Source organism: Neovison vison, chromosome 8 (genome assembly GCF_020171115.1).
Source record: "Neovison vison isolate M4711 chromosome 8, ASM_NN_V1, whole genome shotgun sequence".
NCBI classification, from domain to species: domain Eukaryota; kingdom Metazoa; phylum Chordata; class Mammalia; order Carnivora; family Mustelidae; genus Neogale; species Neogale vison.
Window position 1 is genome coordinate 122,713,953 of NC_058098.1, and position 21,043 is coordinate 122,734,995.

General features: G+C 40.7%; 2 protein-coding genes across 5 annotated transcripts in view; one reads left to right on the forward strand and one right to left on the reverse strand.

Annotated features, from left to right (window-relative positions):
• The first annotated feature begins 33 nt into the window (after positions 1-33).
• Positions 34-3,401, forward strand: CCDC121 (coiled-coil domain containing 121). Its single transcript, XM_044261863.1, has 2 exons — positions 34-566; positions 1,040-3,401. Exons 1-2 carry the CDS (start codon positions 232-234, stop codon positions 1,956-1,958), a joined length of 1,254 nt encoding a protein of 417 aa, XP_044117798.1. The 5' UTR covers positions 34-231; the 3' UTR covers positions 1,959-3,401.
• Positions 3,402-6,247: 2,846 nt separating this feature from the next.
• Positions 6,248-21,043, reverse strand: part of ZNF512 (zinc finger protein 512) — a 30,827-nt gene continuing 16,031 nt past the window's right edge. For all 4 annotated transcript variants that reach the window (XM_044261867.1, XM_044261868.1, XM_044261866.1 and 1 more), the window contains 5 exons: positions 18,745-18,939; positions 14,077-14,178; positions 13,049-13,111; positions 11,948-12,046; positions 6,248-8,270 (listed from right to left, as the gene is read on the reverse strand). In XM_044261867.1, coding sequence (XP_044117802.1) covers positions 7,962-8,270; positions 11,948-12,046; positions 13,049-13,111; positions 14,077-14,178; positions 18,745-18,939 — 768 coding nt within the window. In that variant the 3' untranslated portion in view covers positions 6,248-7,961. The remainder of the gene's footprint in view (positions 8,271-11,947; positions 12,047-13,048; positions 13,112-14,076; positions 14,179-18,744; positions 18,940-21,043) is intronic.

Sequence of the window (21,043 nt, forward strand, 5' to 3'; positions counted from 1 at the left end):
CCTAGAGAGGCTGCGGTGACGCTCGGGGCAGCGAGCGAGGCTAGAACCCGACTAGCGCTAAAAGCGAAGGCGAAGGGGCGGGACCGGCGCCGGAGCATCCCAGCCCCCACGGCCAACTAGCGACAGTGGTCGGGAATTAGAGACCTGGAGAGGGCCAGGAAAAGGGGCACTCACCGTCGTAGGGGTGTTCTGGGAGGGGCAAAACTCTAATCCCCAGAAGGGCGAGACGAGATGGGGTCCCTAAGGCAGGGCACCCACGGGTCGAAAATGAGAGTGCGTTTCTCTTTCGGCCCCCAAGGAACGGGACAACCGGCTGCTGGGGCTTATTCGGCAGCCGACGAGGTTCAGCAGCTCGGGGATGGACCGGCCGGGACTGGGGCGGAGTGCGACCCGGCGGGTTGCCGGGCAGCGTGGAGACCCAGGGCGTATGGCACGGAGCCGTTGCGAAAACTTCCCGCAAGGGGACGCCATTTCCAAGTCCCTGACACCAGCGCTCCCTCCTTGGCAGTCTCCCTCAATGAATCAGGCCGTGACCTTGGAGATGAACGCTTGGATTCCTGGAGCAAGTAGGTACTGAAGGGACGCTTCCTCTCCACGGAAGTGTCCTCGGATACCGGAAGGGTGGTGGAAAAGCCGTGACATTTATGGCTCTTCGGGACCATCCCGGCTGTTCCTGTGGTCCTCTGTAGCTACTGTAGTGTTGAGTAAATCCTAAAATCTGAATTTCACACCCACACTTTGCCATTTGCTGGCGGCATAAATCGTGGCCAAGTCATTTAAATTCTCCGAACCTGTTTTCACCTCTTTAAACTGGAGTTAATACCTCACAGGGTTGTAGTGAGTTAGCATTGTAAACTGTAAACTACACTCATTCATCTTTATCCCTAGCTGTATTCCTTGGGGACTTGCATAGCGGCAGAACCATAATGGGCACTCAAAGTTATTTCTTCGTATGAATTAAAGTATAATTGTGCATTTTGTATTTACTAAATGTTCATTAAGAACTGATGGGGTAATGTCTCACTTGTTCTTCCTTCAGGTTTGCTAAGGATTCTAGGAGCTCCCCTCCTCCATATCTTAGTTTAATTAATAATTTTTTCAAGCCAGGGAAGCCAAGAAACTCAGAGATGAGGTTTAAAGAAAAGGCAGTGGTGGAAATAGCGAGGCTGGACAACCAAATAAAACAAGCTCAAACCCAGCAAGAATTACTAATGGAGGAGACCAGGCAGCTCTACGCTGAAAAGCTCCTGGTCCAGACTGAAAACAAATTCTTTCTGGAATACCTAACCAACAAAACTGAGGAGTATAGAAGGCAGCCTGAAAAGCTGTGGAACAACTATTTACAAAAAAGTGAGGAGATTGAACAAAGGAGGCAAGAATCAGTCTCCGCGTATGCGAAACAAACTTCAGCGTTTAAAAGGGAACTCTTGCAGAAGGAAAAGCTCCAGTTCAATTTAAAGCAGCAACTGCAGGCACTGAGGAATATTTCACTCTTAAAAGAGAAACAGGAGAGAGAAATGCAGATGTTACAGGAGGAGAAAAAGAAAACCCAAGCTGAGACAGAGGCAAAGAAACAGGAACTCCAGGTCCAGTTACTCCAGGAAAAAGCATTCCTGGAGAAACAACTCAGTGAGCCAGACATGAGGCAGCTGGGAAACAGAAAAAGAAAGGTGCTGGACAGGAAGGCTCAGACCTTGGAGCTGGAAGCAAAGCAGTATACTTTGGAGTTCTATCGCAGCATCAGGAGAGAGAACCGGGAGTTACAGAAGAAATTACTGCAGCAAACTCAGCGGTGCCAGGACTTGCAGGCTATTAAAAGCCAGTTAAAAAATCAGAAGCAGCAGCTGCAGCAGGAACAGTGGTATGCGCAGTGCTTGATCCGGGGGAGGCAACGATTGCAAAGGAGGCATAACTGGTGCCCAAGACAGGATGCTCCCAAGGACCACAGCTCCCCCTGAGTAACAAACCAAGGATTAATCCAAAGCAGTTCCTAAAATAACAGATTAAATAAGGACTGGAGTGAATATTCTTATGTGCTGTATACACCTGGTTAGGAAGGCTTTGGCATCTCAGAATGCTATGGTAAAACATCCTTGTGATGTGTTTAGTGGGAAAGATAAGTTGCGTTTTTCCAGCAGTACTGCTAGATATTTGTGCCACCAGCTTCCCTTAATTAGGTTTTTCCTTAATTAGATCTTGTAATAAATGGGATGTTCCTCAAATCTCCAGATAACATAATACCATTTCCCAAACACCAGTACCTTAAACTAGCTCAAGAAAACCACCTTGAGGTAGTGAAAGGAAAACAGTTCTGTGATTTATTTCATCTAAGTAAGTTAGAGTTCTAAGAATAGCATTTCAGACTGGCTTTGTGTAGTGCCCCTGCTCTGTTAACAACCAGTTATCCTTATGCCTCTTGGCCAGCTGCACACAAAGAAGGCCAAGTGCATAAAAGCTCTTTTGCAAGTCTGCACCAGGGGCCAGGCGGCTCCTTCTATGGTTTTGTCAAGAGTGGAAAAGTAATCTAAACAGCATGTTCATTAACAGGGAAGCTGGAGGGAGGGGGCTGGAGCACTGCGCAGAATGACCTTTTGTCTGATGCGCAGCCCCTACAGTGTAAGCTTTGAGTAAACTGAGAAGGGAACAGCAGATAAAGGGTATGTCTATTAGGTCAGCTCTTACCTTTGAAAATCTTGTCTGTGAAGAAATACTTCTAGCATTAATGAGGTCACTGTTTTTTTTTTTTAGTATATGTGCTGCCGAAGCGAGCACTAATGAGGTCACTGTTAAGTTCAGGACAATATATGAAAAGTTTTTTAACATATTGGGACTTTAAAGGGTCTTGTGCCATCTATTTCCCTAACAACATTCTAAATTCTAAGACAAGTTAAGATTAGTTAACATTAGATGTAATAAGTACTTCAGTTTTAGGTCATTAACTATATTTTCTTACTATGTGTGCACTTGATAGTACATGAAATGCCTTTTGTAATCAATATGTGCCTTATATTTATGTCTGTTTAGGAGAACTGGGAATATTTTTAATTAGTATAGACTTTTAGGGTAGTTTTTAAAAATTTTTTTGCACTTAAAGACATACTGATGGTTGGACTCTTTTATTTCTTTGCATGCTGAATCCCAGGTACAGGAATATAAAATAATCCCCATTATTTTAACATCACTCCTCTATGGGAAAATAAAGGTAACTTTATGTTTTCCAGAAATTGTCAGTGATGAAAAACTTCAAAATAATTTTCCTGAATTTTCAGTTTTATTCCTATGTAAAATGAATTCCTGTAAAATCGTGGAGTAAAATCTTTTTCTCCCTCAATGCCTTCAACTTCTAGCCTTAACAATGTTTTTGTTAAATATGCAGTTTGTTATTAAAAATAAAAACCTTAGATTATAATGTCTCTGTTGATTTTTCTACTTCATCACTCTTCTCTCTTCTACTGCTACTGCGTATCTTATTCTTACTAGTGTACACATAACAAAACTGCAATTTCAACACAGAAAGTAGAATTTTAGATGGTATGCAGAGTACCTTAACCTGAATATTTCGGTTCTTGAGCTGAAAATACAGAAAGACTGAACTTGAAAAACATGGTAACTAAGACAAATTTGAACCCCTATTCTCTGTGGATGCAAAAAAGCATAGGAAAATAGACACTAAGACTGTAAGAAGCTAGAAAGTAGGAGGGACTTGGAATCTTACTATTCTGCTGTTAATTTCCCTCCTGCCTTTGCTGTCCCAATTATCTACTTGGGAAGTGGATAACTTCCATCCCATACATTTATTTTTAACTCCTACCATCTCAAATAATGAATGGTGTATTGCTTTATGTCTGTCCCTTTCAGAGTTAGGTCTCAACCCTTGAAGATTTTAAAGGGTGGTGAGTTATCTGATAAGGGGACCTTGAAATCCATACCTGCCAAGTGAGCAGTAGGTTGGCCAACTAATCTGAACCTACTTTTAGCCTGCTTAGCTATGAAGAAGATGAAACAGGGTGATGTTACAGAAAGTGCATTTAGATGGAAAAGACCTCCAAGGTGAAATTTAGGTCAAGATCTAAATGATACAATGAAGCCCACCTTGCAAAAATCAGGGAAGCCGCCGCTCTGGGCAATGGGAACAATAAGGTAAAGGTCCTAAGACGGGAATGAGGCTTAGTAGGTTCCAGGAACTAAAAGGTTAATGTGGCTAAAGTGCAGTTAGGGAATGGTCAGAGAACAGAGGTGGAGTAGAGGGAGAGGAGGCTAAAAGGGTTAGCGGTGGGAGCAGAAGGCCTTATGTGACAAAGAGGAAGTGACTTTAAGGGCACCAGAAACCAGGCTTTTAGCAGGTGAATGAGGTGTGATTTATAATTTTAAAAACTCAATATAGCTGTTACGTGGCAAGTATCCAAGCCAGTAAAAACCAGAAAAAAGCAATCAGGAAACTATTACGGTCTAGCCAAGAGGTGATGATTGTTCAGACTGGAGTGGCTGAAATAGAAGTGACTCGAAAGAAGAACAGACTAAAGGGTGAAGGGAAAATGAAGGGTTAAGAATGAAGCACAAGGGAAATTTCTAAAGCGTTCCCTTTTAAGATGGTGAGCAGTGTAAGTTGTGAGAACTGATTTTTAAAACGAAGTATTTCAGACACACAATATAGAAGACCAGAACAAACTACCTACCACCTTAAGAAATAAGAACTTAATTCACTTGTAGTCCCTCTGAATCCCAGAAGCACTGTCCTAAATTTGGTGTTTATCATTCCTGCATATGTAAATGTGATATTAAACTATAAATGTACACTAAATACAAATACCTATATAGCACAGAAATATTTTTATATACCCATAAACAATATAGAGCATGGTTTTTGTTCAAACCTTATATAAAATGGCACACTTCATGTCCACTGTAACTTGCTTTTCCCAGACATTACTTTTGAGATGTCTTTATGATACAAGCAGCCCTAGTTAATTTTATAAGCTGTATAGTAATCCACTGGATGACTCTATCACAACTTATCCCTTCTCCTGATGGACATTTAAATTAGTATTAGAGTAGGCTAACAAAGACACCCAAGAATATATAATGCCTCGAATAACAGTTATTTTTTTCCCTTTAGTAGTTTCAGACAGATGTACCTGGTTGGCAATTAGTCCTTCGGGGGGGATCCAGGGTATCACCTATTTTCCATTTTGTGCTCTGCCACCCCCCAAAGACACTCTATTATCTGCATCCAGCCAAGGAAGAGGAAAGAAAACATAGAGGTACATGCAGAATCTTAAAAGTCTAGCCTCGATGTGACACATGTCACTTTCCTCACGATCTACTGCTGGGAAGCTGGTTGGCTACCCCTTCAATACAGGGTAGGGGGTTAGACGGCTGGGAAACATAGCCTAACCACTTGTCCTATAGTCCTATAACTCTGCGAGGTGAGAGCAGATTTTGGTGGACAGCTAGTAGTCTCTGCTACGTGTTGTAAACCATACCACAGTATCATTCTTTGTTTATGTCTCCTGGTACAGCTGACCAAGGATTTTTCTCTGTTATGTACCCAGGAATAAAACTGCTAAGTCTTAGGGCGTATTTTCAGCTTGACTAGATACTGCCAAATCATTTCCAAACTGACTGTACCAAATTTACGTTCCAAACCGTCCATGAGAGTTCACATTTTCCACAACCTGGCTATACTCAGTATTGTCAAATTTATATTATCACAATAAATTTGGTTTAAAAATGTAAAGACTCAGTGGTATGAATATGATACTCTCTACTGAGTCCTGCTGAGAACTGGCCTCAGAAAGGAAAAAAAAAAAAAATTAAGATTTTATTTGACAGGGAGAGAGAGATCACAAGTAGGCAGAGCAGCAGGCAGAGAGAGAGGGGAAGCAGGCTTCCCGCTGAGCAGAAAGGCTGCAGGGCTTGATCCCAGGACTCTCAGATCATGACCTGAGCTGAAGGCAGACACTTAACGGACTAAGCCACCTGGATGCCTCAGAAAGGTAAAATTTTTTAAAGTGCCTGCAAGAGCCTTGGATGAGACTGGACAAGTTTTCTATACTAATTCACTTTCATCTCAAACGAATTACTCATTTTAACCAGCAGATTTCAGGGGCTAAAAAACTATCGCGACCCCTGCATTTGGTACTTATTTCAAACCCACTCCCATGTCTAGCCATTGTCTTACCCCCATATGCTGTGTCAGCAAGGAGTCGAGTAGCAGGTCGAAGTCAATGAACAACTGGAAACATCATTCTAACCGACAGTCATTTATTTCTTTTGTCATTGCCCAACATTCCCCAAGTCTTACTCACCAGAAATTAATATAGCTTCTTCATTTCTCCTCCCTGACAATCCTCATCTACCAAAAGGGTTTTTAAAGGTGCAACTGCCCAGGAAAATGTAGAGTGGACAGACCACGTCCTTGACTTGTTTCAAAACCATCTATTCTGCCAGTATCCAAATCTGGTTTCAATGATCCCTTGTTTGAAAGTGGTCTTCACAAAAGCCCACATTTTAAAGCTATGTGGAGTGGCACAGAACACAGACCTCAAGAGTAGTAACAGCCTTTCAGAATTTGAAAAGGTTGTATTTATCCATATCAGGGTTTGGGGTCTTTATTCTTTAGGTGGCATGTGCCACAAAAATTGGCAAGAATATAGAAGACCAGTTTTTGTGGAAAGGGGGAAGAGAATCTAGAAACACAGCAACAGAGCTGTTCTAAGCAACGCTCCAGAGAAAGCCAGCCTTGAAGAAAAGTAGCCTACCAGACATTTTTTATCAGGTAGGCGTGAGGTACAGTAAAGGAATTTTTCTTTCCAGCATCAGATAAATATCCACCTCTAGTGTCAAAGTCTCAAGATATAAAGAGGAAAGAACTCCACATATAAAAGAGGACAAACGACAATATTCTCAGAAAACTCCCAAGAGACAGAGGTTGGCTAAAGGGAGGAATGAAGACTTAGCACAGTGTAGACTAACAAGTGAGGTCAAGTCCAGGGGAGAAGGAATGTGCACCTTGGCTGCCAATCTTAGTGGCATTACCGGGAACACTAGGGTTCTGTGTCAAAACATCAAGTGCAACGTGGTTATTTCTCAATCCTTAAAACGGGGGGAGAAAACAAGCTTCCAGAGGGCACTGATCATAACAACTAATGAGGAGGCCTCAAACCCCAAGAAAGTCAAGGCAGTATTTATTGCTTCTTCTACTTCCTTCTTTCCAATCATTTTCACATTTGGGACATGTTAATGTTTGGGCTGCTTTTCATGCTTGTGGGTCTAGTCAGTCAGTCACTGCTACTTGGGACAAACGAAACATTTCCCAGGAAAACCAGTGTAGAGAGGTTCTAGCTTTTTCATCCTAAATCCATTTTCTTACTTTCAATCCTAAAACCATATTGAGAGAACAAACAGCCTCCATAAAATCTGTTTCCCAAGGAGACAGGATAAGCTTATTACATGAGTGACAAGTTCTAGCTTCTAGGATTGTTATATCACAAATACAAAATGAGAAGTCAGTATGATTTTAAAAAATTAATTTGGAATTTCATAAGCGAGATGATGGAATGACTACTTAATCAGTGGAGAGTCAAAGACCATTCTATAGCCCAGGAAGGAAAAGGACAACCAAACGGGTTTCTCAGTTTTGTAGAGGGCAAGAGGGGCCCACAATTAGCCTTAAGAGGGAGCTCTTTGGGCAAGAGAAGAGAAAAACAAGAGGACTCCAATGAGGAATAGCAGGAAAACCTACCCAAAAGGGGTGGGGATGGGGGTGGGGCCAAAGTGAATAAATAGGGAGAACAGTGAAATTTACACAGGAGGAAGGAGCTGAGAAAGTCACAGCCTTACACAAACAGCTGGAAAAGGACATTTCTCCTCACTCAGCCCCCGTGACTCAGTCCTCCCAGCACAGGTCCCCATGACAACAGCATCACGTCCGCCCTCCTAGGAGCTTTCGCACTGCCTGCCTACTTCCTTCCTCGTTTATGGTTAGTCTTTGGGGGCTTTGCTTTCTGGAACTGTGCCGGCACAGGCTCCTGCTCCGGTTCCTTACAGGAGGCCGACACTAGCAATTCCTCATTACTCCTCCTCTGATCCTTCCCTACTCTAAGACTCAGCTCTGCCTCGGGAAGCTCGATGCCAGGCTGCTGCAGCCTTCGCAGAGACCTTCTGCTCCTGTGCTGCTGCCTCCGCTTTTCTTCTTCCTGCTGCCGCTGCTTTATCTTCATTAGCTTTTCAAAGCTTTTGGTTGTCGTCGGGTTTACAACGAACCAATCCTACAGAGGCAAAATGGAAAAACCAACCAGTCAATACACAGTAGCGAGCACAAAGAATGAGTGTGGGAAGACGTTCTTTACTTATTTTTTTTTTTTTTTGAAGATTTATTTGAGAGACAAAGAGAGCATGAGGAGGGGGTGAGACAGAGGGCAAGAGAGAATCCCAAGTGGACCCCCTGCCGAGCGTGGAGCCCAACATAGGACTTGATCCCACAACCCCAAGATTATGACCTGAGCTGAAATCAACAGTTCACCAACTCAGCTCCCCCTGGGTGTGGGAAGAATTTCTAAAAGGCATGGTTAGGGCAGAGGCATTAAGAAGGAAACAGATAGGAACCATAACTTGTAACTCTGTACTTTGAACTGGAGAAATTCAATACAGAGTAGTCATTACAAGCATTTACTATGTAAGACATGATTTGGGAGACTTCAGTAAGTGATCTACAAAGTCTGTTCATTTAGCATCATCCCACTCATTTATCTCCTTTAGAAAAATCTCATGAGCTAGAAAGCACTGGGCCACAGGAGATTTTTATTTCATGGTAGTATGGTGGTTAAGGGTATGAACTTTGCAGCCAGACCACCTAGGTGCAAATCCCAACTGTTTCTAGCTCTGTGACCATGGGGAAATTACTTAACCTCTCTGAGACTCAGTTTAAAAAATTAAGAGTTGAGGAACATGGAATCCAATTGTGAAACATTCTTGTGGAAGGAAGGAAGGAAGGAAGGAAGGAAGGGGACGGAAGGAAATGAATTTCAACTGAAATCGAGTGATCTGATCAGTTTTCTAGATCTAACTACCAATTTATAGGAAATATCTGAGAGAGGACCACCACCACAGAAATGCAATCAGCAAAACCCAAAAGGTATGTAAACATATGTGACAAATGACCGCTTCTTCAGAGGAAAGGGGAAACTTCTAGACCTACAGTGTCTAATGAGATAGCCACTAGCCACACATGGCTACTAAGCTCTTGAAAAATGGTTAATCCAAATTGAGATATACTTCAGTATAAAAAATACACATTAAATTTCAAAGGCTTAGCATGAAAAAATATAAAGTATTTCATTAATACTTTTGTATTGACTACATGTTCAAAAGATAGTATTTTAGGTACACTGGGTTAAATTAAATAAATTAATTTCACCTGTTTTCTTTATATTTTTAAGATGTGGTTACAAGAAAACCTTAAATTACATACAAGACTCAAATTACATTTCTACTGGGTAGCACTCTGGATTAAAACATGCAAAAAAGAAAAAAAAAAAAAAACACAGTATATGGACCTTTTTTTTCCCTTGCTCCTGATTTGAACAAGCCAACTCTGAAAAAAATTATGAGGCAATCAGCGAATTTAAATAATTTAAATAATGACTGGGTATATGATAATACTCAAGAACCACTGCTAATTTTTTAGGTGTAATGATGATTGTGGTTATACCTTTTTAAAAGTCCTTACATTTCAGACACAACATCAAAAGAAGCAATAACAATTGACATGGGATGTGGAATTTGCTTTAAAATAAGCCTTTAAGGGACAAGAAAAATGGGTGTGATTATAAGGGTAAACAAGACTGGCCATTCAGTGATGTCTGCTAAGGCTATTCATTATACTATTCTGTCCATTTTCATGTATTTGAAAATTTCTGTTTTATTTATTTTTTTTTTTTTTAAGTGGGAATCACTCTTTTTAATTCTTTTTTTTTTTTTAAAGATTTTATTTATTTATTTGACAGAGAGAGATCACAAGTAGACAGAGAGGCAGGAAGAGAGAGAGGGAAGCAGGCTCCCTGCTGAGCAGAGAGCCCGATGCGGGACTTGATCCCAGGACCCCGAGATCATGACCTGAGCCGAAGGCAGTGGCTTAACCCACTGAGCCACCCAGGCGCCCTGAAAATTTCTGTTTTAAAAAAAAAGGTAGTATAAGAAAATGTGAGGCCAAGAGGGAGGAAGAGAGTAAAAATGTTTTACCACCCCATATAATTCATAAATACAGGCACAAATCATCAAAGTAACGCTCAAGGAACAAGCCCCAAACCAAGTGAAATTTGTTGGCCCCAACTTCTTAAGAAGAAACTGAAGAAAGAGGTTAACTCTGTAAAGGCCAGATTTTGTCAGAAGATCAATTATCTTTTAAATAATTCCTAAAATATGAAAAAGTACGCTATTATTATAAAAAAAGATACGACTGCCTTCCGGAAGAAATCTCAGATATGCAAAGAGACTCCCAAAGCTTAAACCTATAAAACAACAGTGACCACATTTAGTGACACTAACTACAGCCCACATTGTTAAGAATGTGAGGCCAGAGAACAGCTAAAGGTGCTCGCTCTTTTTTCTTATCAGGCAACAACAGTTTCTGTAGTAAACTTCAGAAGTGTGATCAGTTGATAATTGATATTCCAAGAGAATGCACACTTAACTCCTTTAACTTCTGCAATACAGGTATTTAATTATGCAGGAAACAATTTCTCTATTCATCTGTATTATTAAAAAGTTGGCCTAGGGGGACGCCTGGGTGGCTCAGTTGGTTGGACGACTGCCTTCGGCTCAGGGTGTGATCCTGGAGTCCCGGGATCAAGTCCCACATCAGGCTCCCAGCTCCATGGGGAGTCTGCTTCGCTCTCTGACCTTCTCCTCGCTCATGCTCTCTCTCACTGTCTCTCTCTCTCAAATAAATAAATAAAATCTTTAAAAAAAAAAAAAGTTGGCCTAGAGAAAACTCTTGACTTTCTGAACCTTAAAGCATTTTAGTACAGAATTGATTCTTTAATTTTGGAAATTTACAAACCTTAAGAAAAGTGGCAAGAGTTCAATGAACCCTAGATTTGTACTAGGATTAACTTCTCTTCCCTTTCTTCCTGCTTTTCTTCCTTTTGCTGAACCATCTGCAAGTTACCTGCAGATTTATTCCATCCCTAACAACTTCAGCACAAATCTGCCTAAGAACAAGGGCTTTCTCCTGTACAACTATAATACAGTGATCACATTTGGGAACATGAATATTGCCTCATTACTATTATTTAATCAAGTCCATATTCCAGTTTCTCCAGTTGTCTCACTAATGCCCTTTATAGTTGTTTCTTTGCAGCATCTGAAACAACATTAAAAACAGGTTGCTCAAAGACATTAGAATAAAAGAAAACAGAAGTACAGAGATGGCTATAAAACAAGAATTCCAGGGGCGCCTGGGTGGCTCAGTGGGTTAAGCCGCTGCCTTCGGCTCAGGTCATGATCTCAGGGTCCTGGGATCGAGTCCCGCATCGGGCTCTCTGCTCAGCAGGGAGCCTGCTTCCTCCTCTCTCTCTGCCTGCCTCTCCATCTACTTGTGATTTCTCTCTGTCAAATAAATAAATTAAATCTTTAAAAAAAAAAAAAACAAGAATTCCAAAGGTGTAAATTCAGCTTGGTGCCCAAGTGCCTGATTTCACTGAATTTAAAAGAATCAGAAGGGTTCAGGAATGCTCACACTTAACAGTGAGCTCAAATGCTTTCAAAGAAAAATACAATTATGCACGTAATTTTACAAAGTATTTTAACTTCATCTCTGGTAGCCACTTTTGAGTTACTTTACAACAGTCCTAGCCCATAAAAACGCACAAAATCCACCTTTCTTGGGGCATATGTATGGGTTCCACAGGACTACAAAAACATGGTGGGAAAGCAGGGACCTCACCTCGGCGTGGACAGAGTTGATATGATACTTGACACCACTCTCTGACACAAATTCTTTTTGACACAGAAGACACTTGTATTTTCCAGCCACAAAGTTGCCCTGTTTTCAAGAAAGAAAGAAAAGGAAATTACTGGTAAATTCAGGAACACATACCTGGGTCATGTATAGGGATCGTTAGAGATGAAAAAAGGGGATTTTACTGCCGCCAGGGTAGGAAGGAAAAAAATCCAAAACAGCAATATATTTAGGAAAACCAGATTGAGCAGACTGTCACCATTACGAATCTATCCTAATATAACTCTACACGTAATCTCCCCACCCCCTCAACACAACCTGAAGTTCTCCTACTCGTATTATAGAACACATCACACTTTTCTATCTTCCCTTGTTTCTGTTATTTCATTTCCAGGTTCTCTTGGTTCCTCTTCCCAAATGATCAAACTTCTGAAGTTCACCAGAGGCACCAATGTATATAATTCTTCCCACTATAATCCACTGCTCCAAAGAGTGCCTTGGACATCCAAAATTAGAGAAGTATCATCCGTAATGCCTAGTTTAAGGACTCAGAAACTAAGTGGCAGCAGTTCCCACAGCTGTGGGTTGTTAGGGCACCTGGGTCAACACAGAAGAGATTCAGTGAGGTGAACAGCTGTCTGCTTGATACCCAGGGACAGAGTCTACTTCTCATCCCCAGAGGCCAGTCCAATTCAGATGGGATTAGAGGCTCTTCACCAATCCAGATAGGCACAGGTAAATTGATTCTAGAAAGTTTAAGGCCCAATAAGACGGGCCAGGCCCAAGGCAGGAGAGGCTCAGGTGGAAGAAGTTAAATCCTTGGTAGAAACTCAAAAGTCGTAATATTTTCCTCCAAATACTTTAATTGATAAGATTTACAGTTATGTTGGTTTTTTCTGTATCTTGGACATATGCTGGCATCCCATCCAGTAACAAACCAAGAATCTTTAGGACATAAACAGCTAAACCAGCCTCTGAAGATAACAGCAAACAGGACAACTAGCTGTTCACCTAAACTGAATTCTCTTCTGTTATCAGACTACTTTAGAGGTCATGTTAAGATAAATTGTTCCGAAAGTTACCAACCAAGGTACAAGAGCCCAGGTGAGCTTTAAGGCCTGATACACTACTGTAGACAGCCTCACAACCCTGCAAAAGAGAAGAAGAAATAATATAAGACTATACGAAACCCCGTCCTTCTCTTAGCAACCTGCTCATTTACACTGACCAACCCTACATGTGGAAGAAGCCCAATAAATCGCACAGCAAACCAAACAGGAAAAGAATCCACAAACAGGCAAGCCACAAAAGCAAAGAGAAAACAAACAAACAAACAAGGAAAGGTTTAAAAAAAAAAAAAAAGGTGAACAAGCTGTTCAGAAAAGCTTTAGATACTTTCTTCTCTGGTACTTTTTCTTTAACACTTAGAGAAACAAAAACGCACAGTTAGTTTTGTTTTGTTTTGTTTTAATCTGCTTTCTTCAGTACAAATGTGTCTCCTATTTCTTGTTGTCTGCTCCTTACTTGGGGAAGGACAGGAGCATATATGAGCATATATGGCTCTGTGGTAGATTAAAGAAGTCTGGAAATTCTCTGCCACTCTTCCCTGTGAGAAGTAGAGTCCACTTACCCTCCCTCTGAATCTGGGTGAACCCTGTGAGTCCTTTGACCAACAGAATGCCATGGAAATGATGAAGAACAAATTCTGAAGCTAGGCGTTAAGAGATCTTCAGCTTCTACCTTCATTATCTTGGGATACTCTGAGAAGTCAGTTGCCATGCACCCTGCTGGTAACCCGATACACCCTGATGGAGAGAGGCCATGGGGACAGCCGAGCTCCCAGCTTGAATTAGCTGCACAGGAGCCATCTTAGACACTCAGGTCCTGTCCCAGCTTGCAGCTAAGTACAACCCACACGTGATCCCAGCTGATGCCACGTACAACAGGAGAATGTTCTCTGAGCCCCAGCAGAATTACTGATTCACAGAATTCTGAACTAATCCAATAATTGATGTTTTAAGCCACTGAGGTTCAGGTACTTTGTCATGATAAATAAATAACTGAAACAGCAGTTTGATAAACATTTACTGAAGAAATGAATGAGAAAGAACCACCTGGTTAGGGCACTGAATGCGATGATATTTCTTGATATCTGACTTCCATTTGTGTAGGACTTCCTGGCTGAAGGTAGGTAGCCCAGGACGAGTATATTTTAACTACAAGACAAGAAACATTTATTGGAGGAATTCAACTTCCAACCCAAAATACCCCAAAAGTTTCAAACCCAATGCTTCAGGTTATATAATTCTGGAGTTCAACAAGCATACGTTCATATGCAAAAAAAAATTATAGTATTTGAGACCTTGAAATACAAATTTACCTGAAACTGGTAAGTATAGCTGTCTACTGTTTAATGTTAGGATAGTTTGATTTTTAACAGAGGGCAGGAGCCTTTCAGATACAGCACTTCATCTCTAGTTTGAAAAAGCTAGTGACAGAGCATTTATACAGTTAAAACACTTGTTTCAAAAAAGGGATACAAATATGTACTATATATAAAATGTACTTATCACAGGTATACTTACAGGGTACACATATATACACACATATATAATACACTCAATAGAAATATATGTAGCTAGGGAAAAGGCTAGAAGGCTATAAATGAACATGTTACCAGTAGTCGACTCTGGGTGGTGGAATTTTGAGCAGTTTTTATGTTTTTTCCCTGCTCTCTGTATTTCTCCTTCTTCTTCAAAAGTGTCATGTTAATTTTGGGCTTTTTTTTCAAGATTTTATTTATTTATTTGAGAGAGAGACAGAGACAGAGATAGCGAAAGAGACCGCAAGAGAGAGCACAAGCAGGGGAGGCACAGAGTAAAGAGGAAGAAGCAGTCTCCTTGGGATCAAAGAAGGACTCTATCCCTGGATCCTGGGATCATGACCTGAGCCAAAGGCAGACGCTTAACCAACTGAGCCACCCAAGCACCCCAATTTTTGGTATTTCAAAAATTGAAACAAAAACACTGAGGTTCGACCTGAAACAAAGATGTGAGAGAACTCTGGGGATGGAACACACAATCTTTCCTTCTACCGCCCAAGTAGAATTAACTATTCCTCACACTTGCTCCATGTGCTTTGACACAACTTAGTCTCTTCTTACAAGAACAACTGTAGTTTCCAGAAAGGAGACAGCTAGTATCTGGAGAGACAGTTCTTACAAAGTTCACCACAGGTAATAGCTATATTTCCAGGCAGTAAACGATCCTCCTACTTGAAAAATGTTAAGTATCTGAAACAGATACTAAGACAGAAAAACAGAACCAAAGCCCATAGAGGTAAGAGGTAGTAAGGAAGTCACCCTAAAGAAACTCTGGCAAATCTATAAAAGGATCAGAGCACAGAACCGGCTTTATATATATGCAGCTAGTATATATGTGTCCATCTAAAATCCTTTTATAGTGATAGCAGAATATTTATATAAGCTACTATATTCATATAATAAACTATCATATTTATGCAGCTATTAAAAAAATGAGAATAATCTCAATGAACACATACAGAGTTCCAGGATAGACCTTCAAGTGAAATAAAGCGAAGTACAGAAAAGTACTTACGTAAGAAAGAAAAGAATATAAGAAAATAGGCATCATCTGGCCATCCATCCCATAAAAATATAAAAACAAACCAGAAACTACTGAGTGTGTTTTCCTTTGTGGGGAGCAGGGTGGGAACAGGATGGAAATAAAAGGGTTCTAGGAACTGGGAACTGGGAAGAGGGCAGTGGCCCTTCTCTAAGAAGACCTTTAATACAGGTCTGACTTTTAGAACTATGGTAATGTTTCCCATACCCCCAAGATAGATGACTAGTTTCAATTAAACAAGATGTAGGGGGGACCCAAAGTGTAATAAGAGTAACATATGAACCTAATGATTACAAATGAGAAACCTAAGGGGTGGGGGGGGGACAATTTAAGTAACTATGAAATAGGACTCCGATTATGTAGTGTGAGGACTAAGATGAAAAGAACTGTAACGACTACTGTTCTCTAATTAGCAAATCTGTTTTTACAGGGGTGTGGGTTAACAACTGTAAAACTGTATTAAACTAGAATTAAGCAAATAAGTAAATATATTGTACACAATGAGAGCCAGGTCTCTCACTGCTGAAGAAATAAGCACAGAGGAAGGCAAGAATGAAACTTGTGGTGTTGGACTAGAATTGAAGGTATCATGGCCTTCAATATGCATACAGATAGACAGACAGAGAAATGAACACGAGACAGAGTGGGCCTGGGTGGTGCAGTCAGTTAAGCATCCGACTCTTAATTTCAGCTCAGGTCGTGATCTTGAGCTCCGCACTCAGTGTGGAGTCTGCCTGTCACTCTCTCTCTGCCCTTCCCTCCTTCACCCGCTCGTTCACTCCCTCTTTCAAATAAATGGATAAACAAAATCTAAAAAAGAAAAAAAAAATGTAGTGTGTGTATGCACCCATGAATATACATATATATCGATATGCACAGACATATACACCCATGGATACACACACACACACGTACACACACTCTCTCTCATATAACTTTAGCTGTATCCACCAAGAAGGCCCAGAAGCACTGACACCCCAGCAGGCATAAATACACCTAGCATTCAAATCTTGGTTTTTTAAATATATTCTTCAATAAAAGAAATCAGCATTCCTTGGAGAAATGGTTGATTCCATGGCTAGGGCAGGGAATATATGAGATAACCCTACAGCATCTCGTGGTATCAAAAATTTAAGAAGTACTCAAAAAAAAAAAAATGATAGAGGCATGTCCAAAAGACTCAGGGGCCCACTTGGAAGTGCTCTTGATGGCCAACTCTGAGCCACAAAATGACCAACAATAATAGCACCATATTATGATGCTATAATAAAATATCCTTGAGTCCATACTGATATAAACAGAGTAACAGAAGAAAAGGATGTATCTTTCTCACAGAATTCCAATTAATAACAGCAGAAGAAATAATGGGAGCACTAAACATCATTAGGCAAACAACCATAATTGTTGCAGTGACGGATACTATGTTAAGTTGGCAGAAGTATGGTTAGAGAAGGGCAGTTGCATAGTGTAAATCCCCCCCACAAAACATTCACTAATTATAAGGGGGAAAACTGTAATTTTGCCTTGGAGAAAAACTTGACAACCCACCCTCATCAAGTGATCAAAGTTATAATCAGTAAAAAGACATTCCAATATCATATCCCTCCTGATACAGTGCACTGGGAAGGGCCAACACTGCTTCAGTGGTATTCTTCACAAAAACATATGACCTTCAATCTAATCTTGAGAAAAGACTACACAAATCCATACTGGGAATATTCTGCAAAATAACCAGCCCATCCTCTTCAAAAGAGTCAAGAGCACAAAAGACACCCCCCCTCCAAAAAAAGCCAGAATTGTAACAGATGAGAGGACACTAAGGAGACAGTAAAGAGAATTAAATGGGGATCCATTTAATCCATATGCTCTTTACCTGGCATTAGAAGAAGCCAGGTAAAGAGCATATGGGAACTCTGTACTAATTTTGCAATAGCTCTGCAAGTCTAAAATTATTCCTAAATAAAAAGGTTTTTCAAAATGGAATATATAATTTGTGAAATTAAAAAAATGTATCTTGGTCTCGGAACTCAGTTCCTGTCAGCACATAAGTCTTCAACCCCGCTTCCTGACAGAGAGGTCCTAAAACTCCAAAGTTCCTGAGTAATACCAGTATTTCACAGAGCTCATAATTCCTTGGAACATTCTGGTGACAGGAGTATCTTTTATCCTAATGAGGCAATTCTCAGTAGGTTCCTGGGTGGGAGCTAGTCACCAGAAAGGACCAAGCCATGACTTAAAGCTTGGAACTTTCAGACCCATTCCCCATTCTCTGGAGAGGGAAAGTAGCTAGAAATGGAGTTAATCAATCATGCCTACATGATAAAACCTCCATAAAGGGGCGCCTGGGTGGCTCAGTGGGTTGGGCTGCTGCCTTCGGCTCAGGTCATGATCTCAGGATCCTGGGATCGAGTCCCACATCGGGCTCTCTTGTCCATACCACGGAGAGTAATAGGTCCTTAGCTCTAATCTCAATCCTCACTGTAGATCCTCCCAAGTCCTTCCCATGACTACTCCCATAAGTCATATATCCCTTGTCTCCTCTTGGCCAAATAATGTTCTTCTGGTCTATGATCTATTTTAAACCAAAGGCTTCCAAGCTGGGTTCTGTACCCTGCAGAAATATACTTGCGACCATGGAGGGAATGATAAAAGTATCAAGGAGAAGGCCAAGTAGACAAGGCTTTGGGTTCACTACCCCGTGGTTATTCAGAGCGACTCTGCTGTCTGTTATTTTACATACTGGTGTTTTATATAAGCTTCCATTTGGGAAACAAAGTGGGAAGGGAGAGGAGTTCTGTGGCCAGAAAAGCAAGTTGCAAGCATTTATCTAAACTAAATATAAACTACTACATACAAACTAACAAAGTGGAAACACACTGGGAAACAACTAGGCAAAAAACTAATCTGGAAATGCCGATTCCCTCTGGAAGTAGTCCAAAATTAAGAAGGTTCCTTAAGGAACGTCTGAAACGGATTGTCTCTCTAGGACCCACAAGAATCCAAACACTCATGTTCCATCTCTAAGAATAAAGAAGCAAAATATCATTTATCGTGCACTCCAGTGCATTTAGTTTTCTGTACACAGTAAGCACAGAAGCAGACACGGTTCGACATTAATACTTCAAGTCTCTACTTTACCTTCCGATCATCGGGTACCAAATCCTGAAGCACCTTCCTCTTGGGCCATTCCTTGGCCAGTTCAGCAGAAGCCAGTTCCTGCAGGTGGTATACAGCTATCTTGGCAGAACGCCTCTGAACTCGACCACCACTCTTTGGCTCCAGGCTCATCTCCTTTAAGCACTCTGGCTGTCCTGACTCTGGAAAGAATGAGATCTGCAAGAATGAGACATAGCAGAACACAGGCCTGAGAAGTGGCTTCCATCAGAGCCAATGATTAAAGGCCATCCTTCCTGCTCTAAGTATCAAAAGCTATTTACTAGCTTGCTAACCATTAGCATAAAGTTTCACCACCTTAATGTGTATTTTGTTGGTTACAAAAAATAAACTTCTCAGGATAAAATCTGTTGTTTTGGTAAGTCAAAGTGGTTAAAGGTCAAGACATGGCTGTGTGCTAAGACAGGACCCTTGACCCGTATCTCATACTACATTAAAAAAATCAACTGAAAATGAATCAAACGTAAACCATAGAACTGTAAAAACTTCTAAAAGAAACCAAGGGCGAAAATTTTGTAAGCCTGGGTATGACGGTTTCTTGATGTGTCACTGTGGCTAGGCTACAGTCATCAGCTATTCAACCAAACACTAATCTGCATGCTGATAGGAAGGTACCTTGTATAGATCTAATTTTTAAAGTCCAAAATCAAGTAGGAGAGGTGTGAGAGAAGAGAAGGAAGGAGAGATTCAGAGCATGAGAGAGACTCACTACGTCTGCTGCCTTGACGATGAAGGGAACCAGGGAATGCACGTGACCCTCAGAAGCTGAGAACACTTCCTGGCCTACAGCAAGCAAGAAGTGAGGCCCTACAACTGCATGGAACTCAACTCTTAATCTTAAGACGCCTCAAAACAGATTCTCCCCTTGAGCCTCCAGAAAGGAATAGCCCTACTGACACTTTGATGCCAGCCTGGTGAGGTTCTACACAGGGGAGTCAGCTGAGCTGTGCTATACCTGAACTTCTGGCCTGACAAGCTGCGTTAATACAGCTGTGTTGTTTAGGCCATTGATTTTGTGATTTTTTTTTTTTTTAGAGCAGCAATAGAAAAACTGTACCTTGGGCTGGGCAAACATATCTTAGATACAATAAAAGCATTATCCATAAAAGGAAAAAAAAACATATATTGAATGAACTTTATCAAAGTTAAGAACTCTACTCTTTGAAAAATGCTATCCAAAATGAAAAGCTAAGCTGGGAGAAAATATTTATAAAACATGTAGTTGGTAAAGAACTTCTGTCCAAAATACATGAAAAAACTCAGAGTATTTTTAAACCTCAACAGTAAGACAATGAAATTCCAATAATAAAGGCTTTCAATGGCCACTTCACTGAAGGGGACAGACACTTCACTAAGGACCCACATTGCCAACAAGCACATGAAAGGATGGTTAATGTCATTAGTCATTAGGGAAATGCAAATTTAAACTGCAGGGAAATACCACTGCATACCTAATAGAATGGATTAAGAAAAAAATGACACTGACAATAGCAAGTCCTAACAAGGACAGAAAAAAACGGGAACTCTCATTTTGCCAGTGAGATTGCAAAATGGCACAGCCACTTTGAAAAACAGTTTGGCAGTTTCTTATAAACATGTATTTATCATTTGACCTAGCATTCCCATAGCTAAGTATTTACCCAAGAGAAATTAAAATTTGTTTTCACAGAAAAGCCTTTTATGTGAATGTTTATAGCAGCTTTATTCATAATTGCCAAAAAATGGAAACAACCCAAATGTTCTTCAACTGGTGAATAGATAAAGAAACTGTGAAACATCCATACAATGGAATCCTAGACAGAAATAAAAAGAAATAAAATTAATGATACATGCAACACATGGATGAATCTCAACTGTATTACACTAAGTGAAAGAAGCCAGACTCAAAAAGCTATACATTGTATGACTGTTTATGATATTCTGAAAAAAAGCAAAACTATAGGGACAGAAAACAGATCAGTGGTCAAATCGTTCAAGATCTTGAATGTGGTGGTGACTACACAACTGTACATATTTGTCAAAACTCTTAAGACTATACACTAAAGGGGCGCCTGGGTGGCTCAGTGGGTTAAGCCACTGCCTTCGGCTCAGGTCATGATCTCAGGGTCCTGGGATCGAGTCCCGCATTGGGCTCTCTGCTCAGCAGGGAGCCTGCTTCCCTCTCTCTCTCTCTCTCTGCCTGCCTCTCCGTCTACTTGTGATTTCTCTCTGTCAGGTAAATAAATAAAATCTTTAAAAAAAAAAAAAAAAAAAAAAGACTATA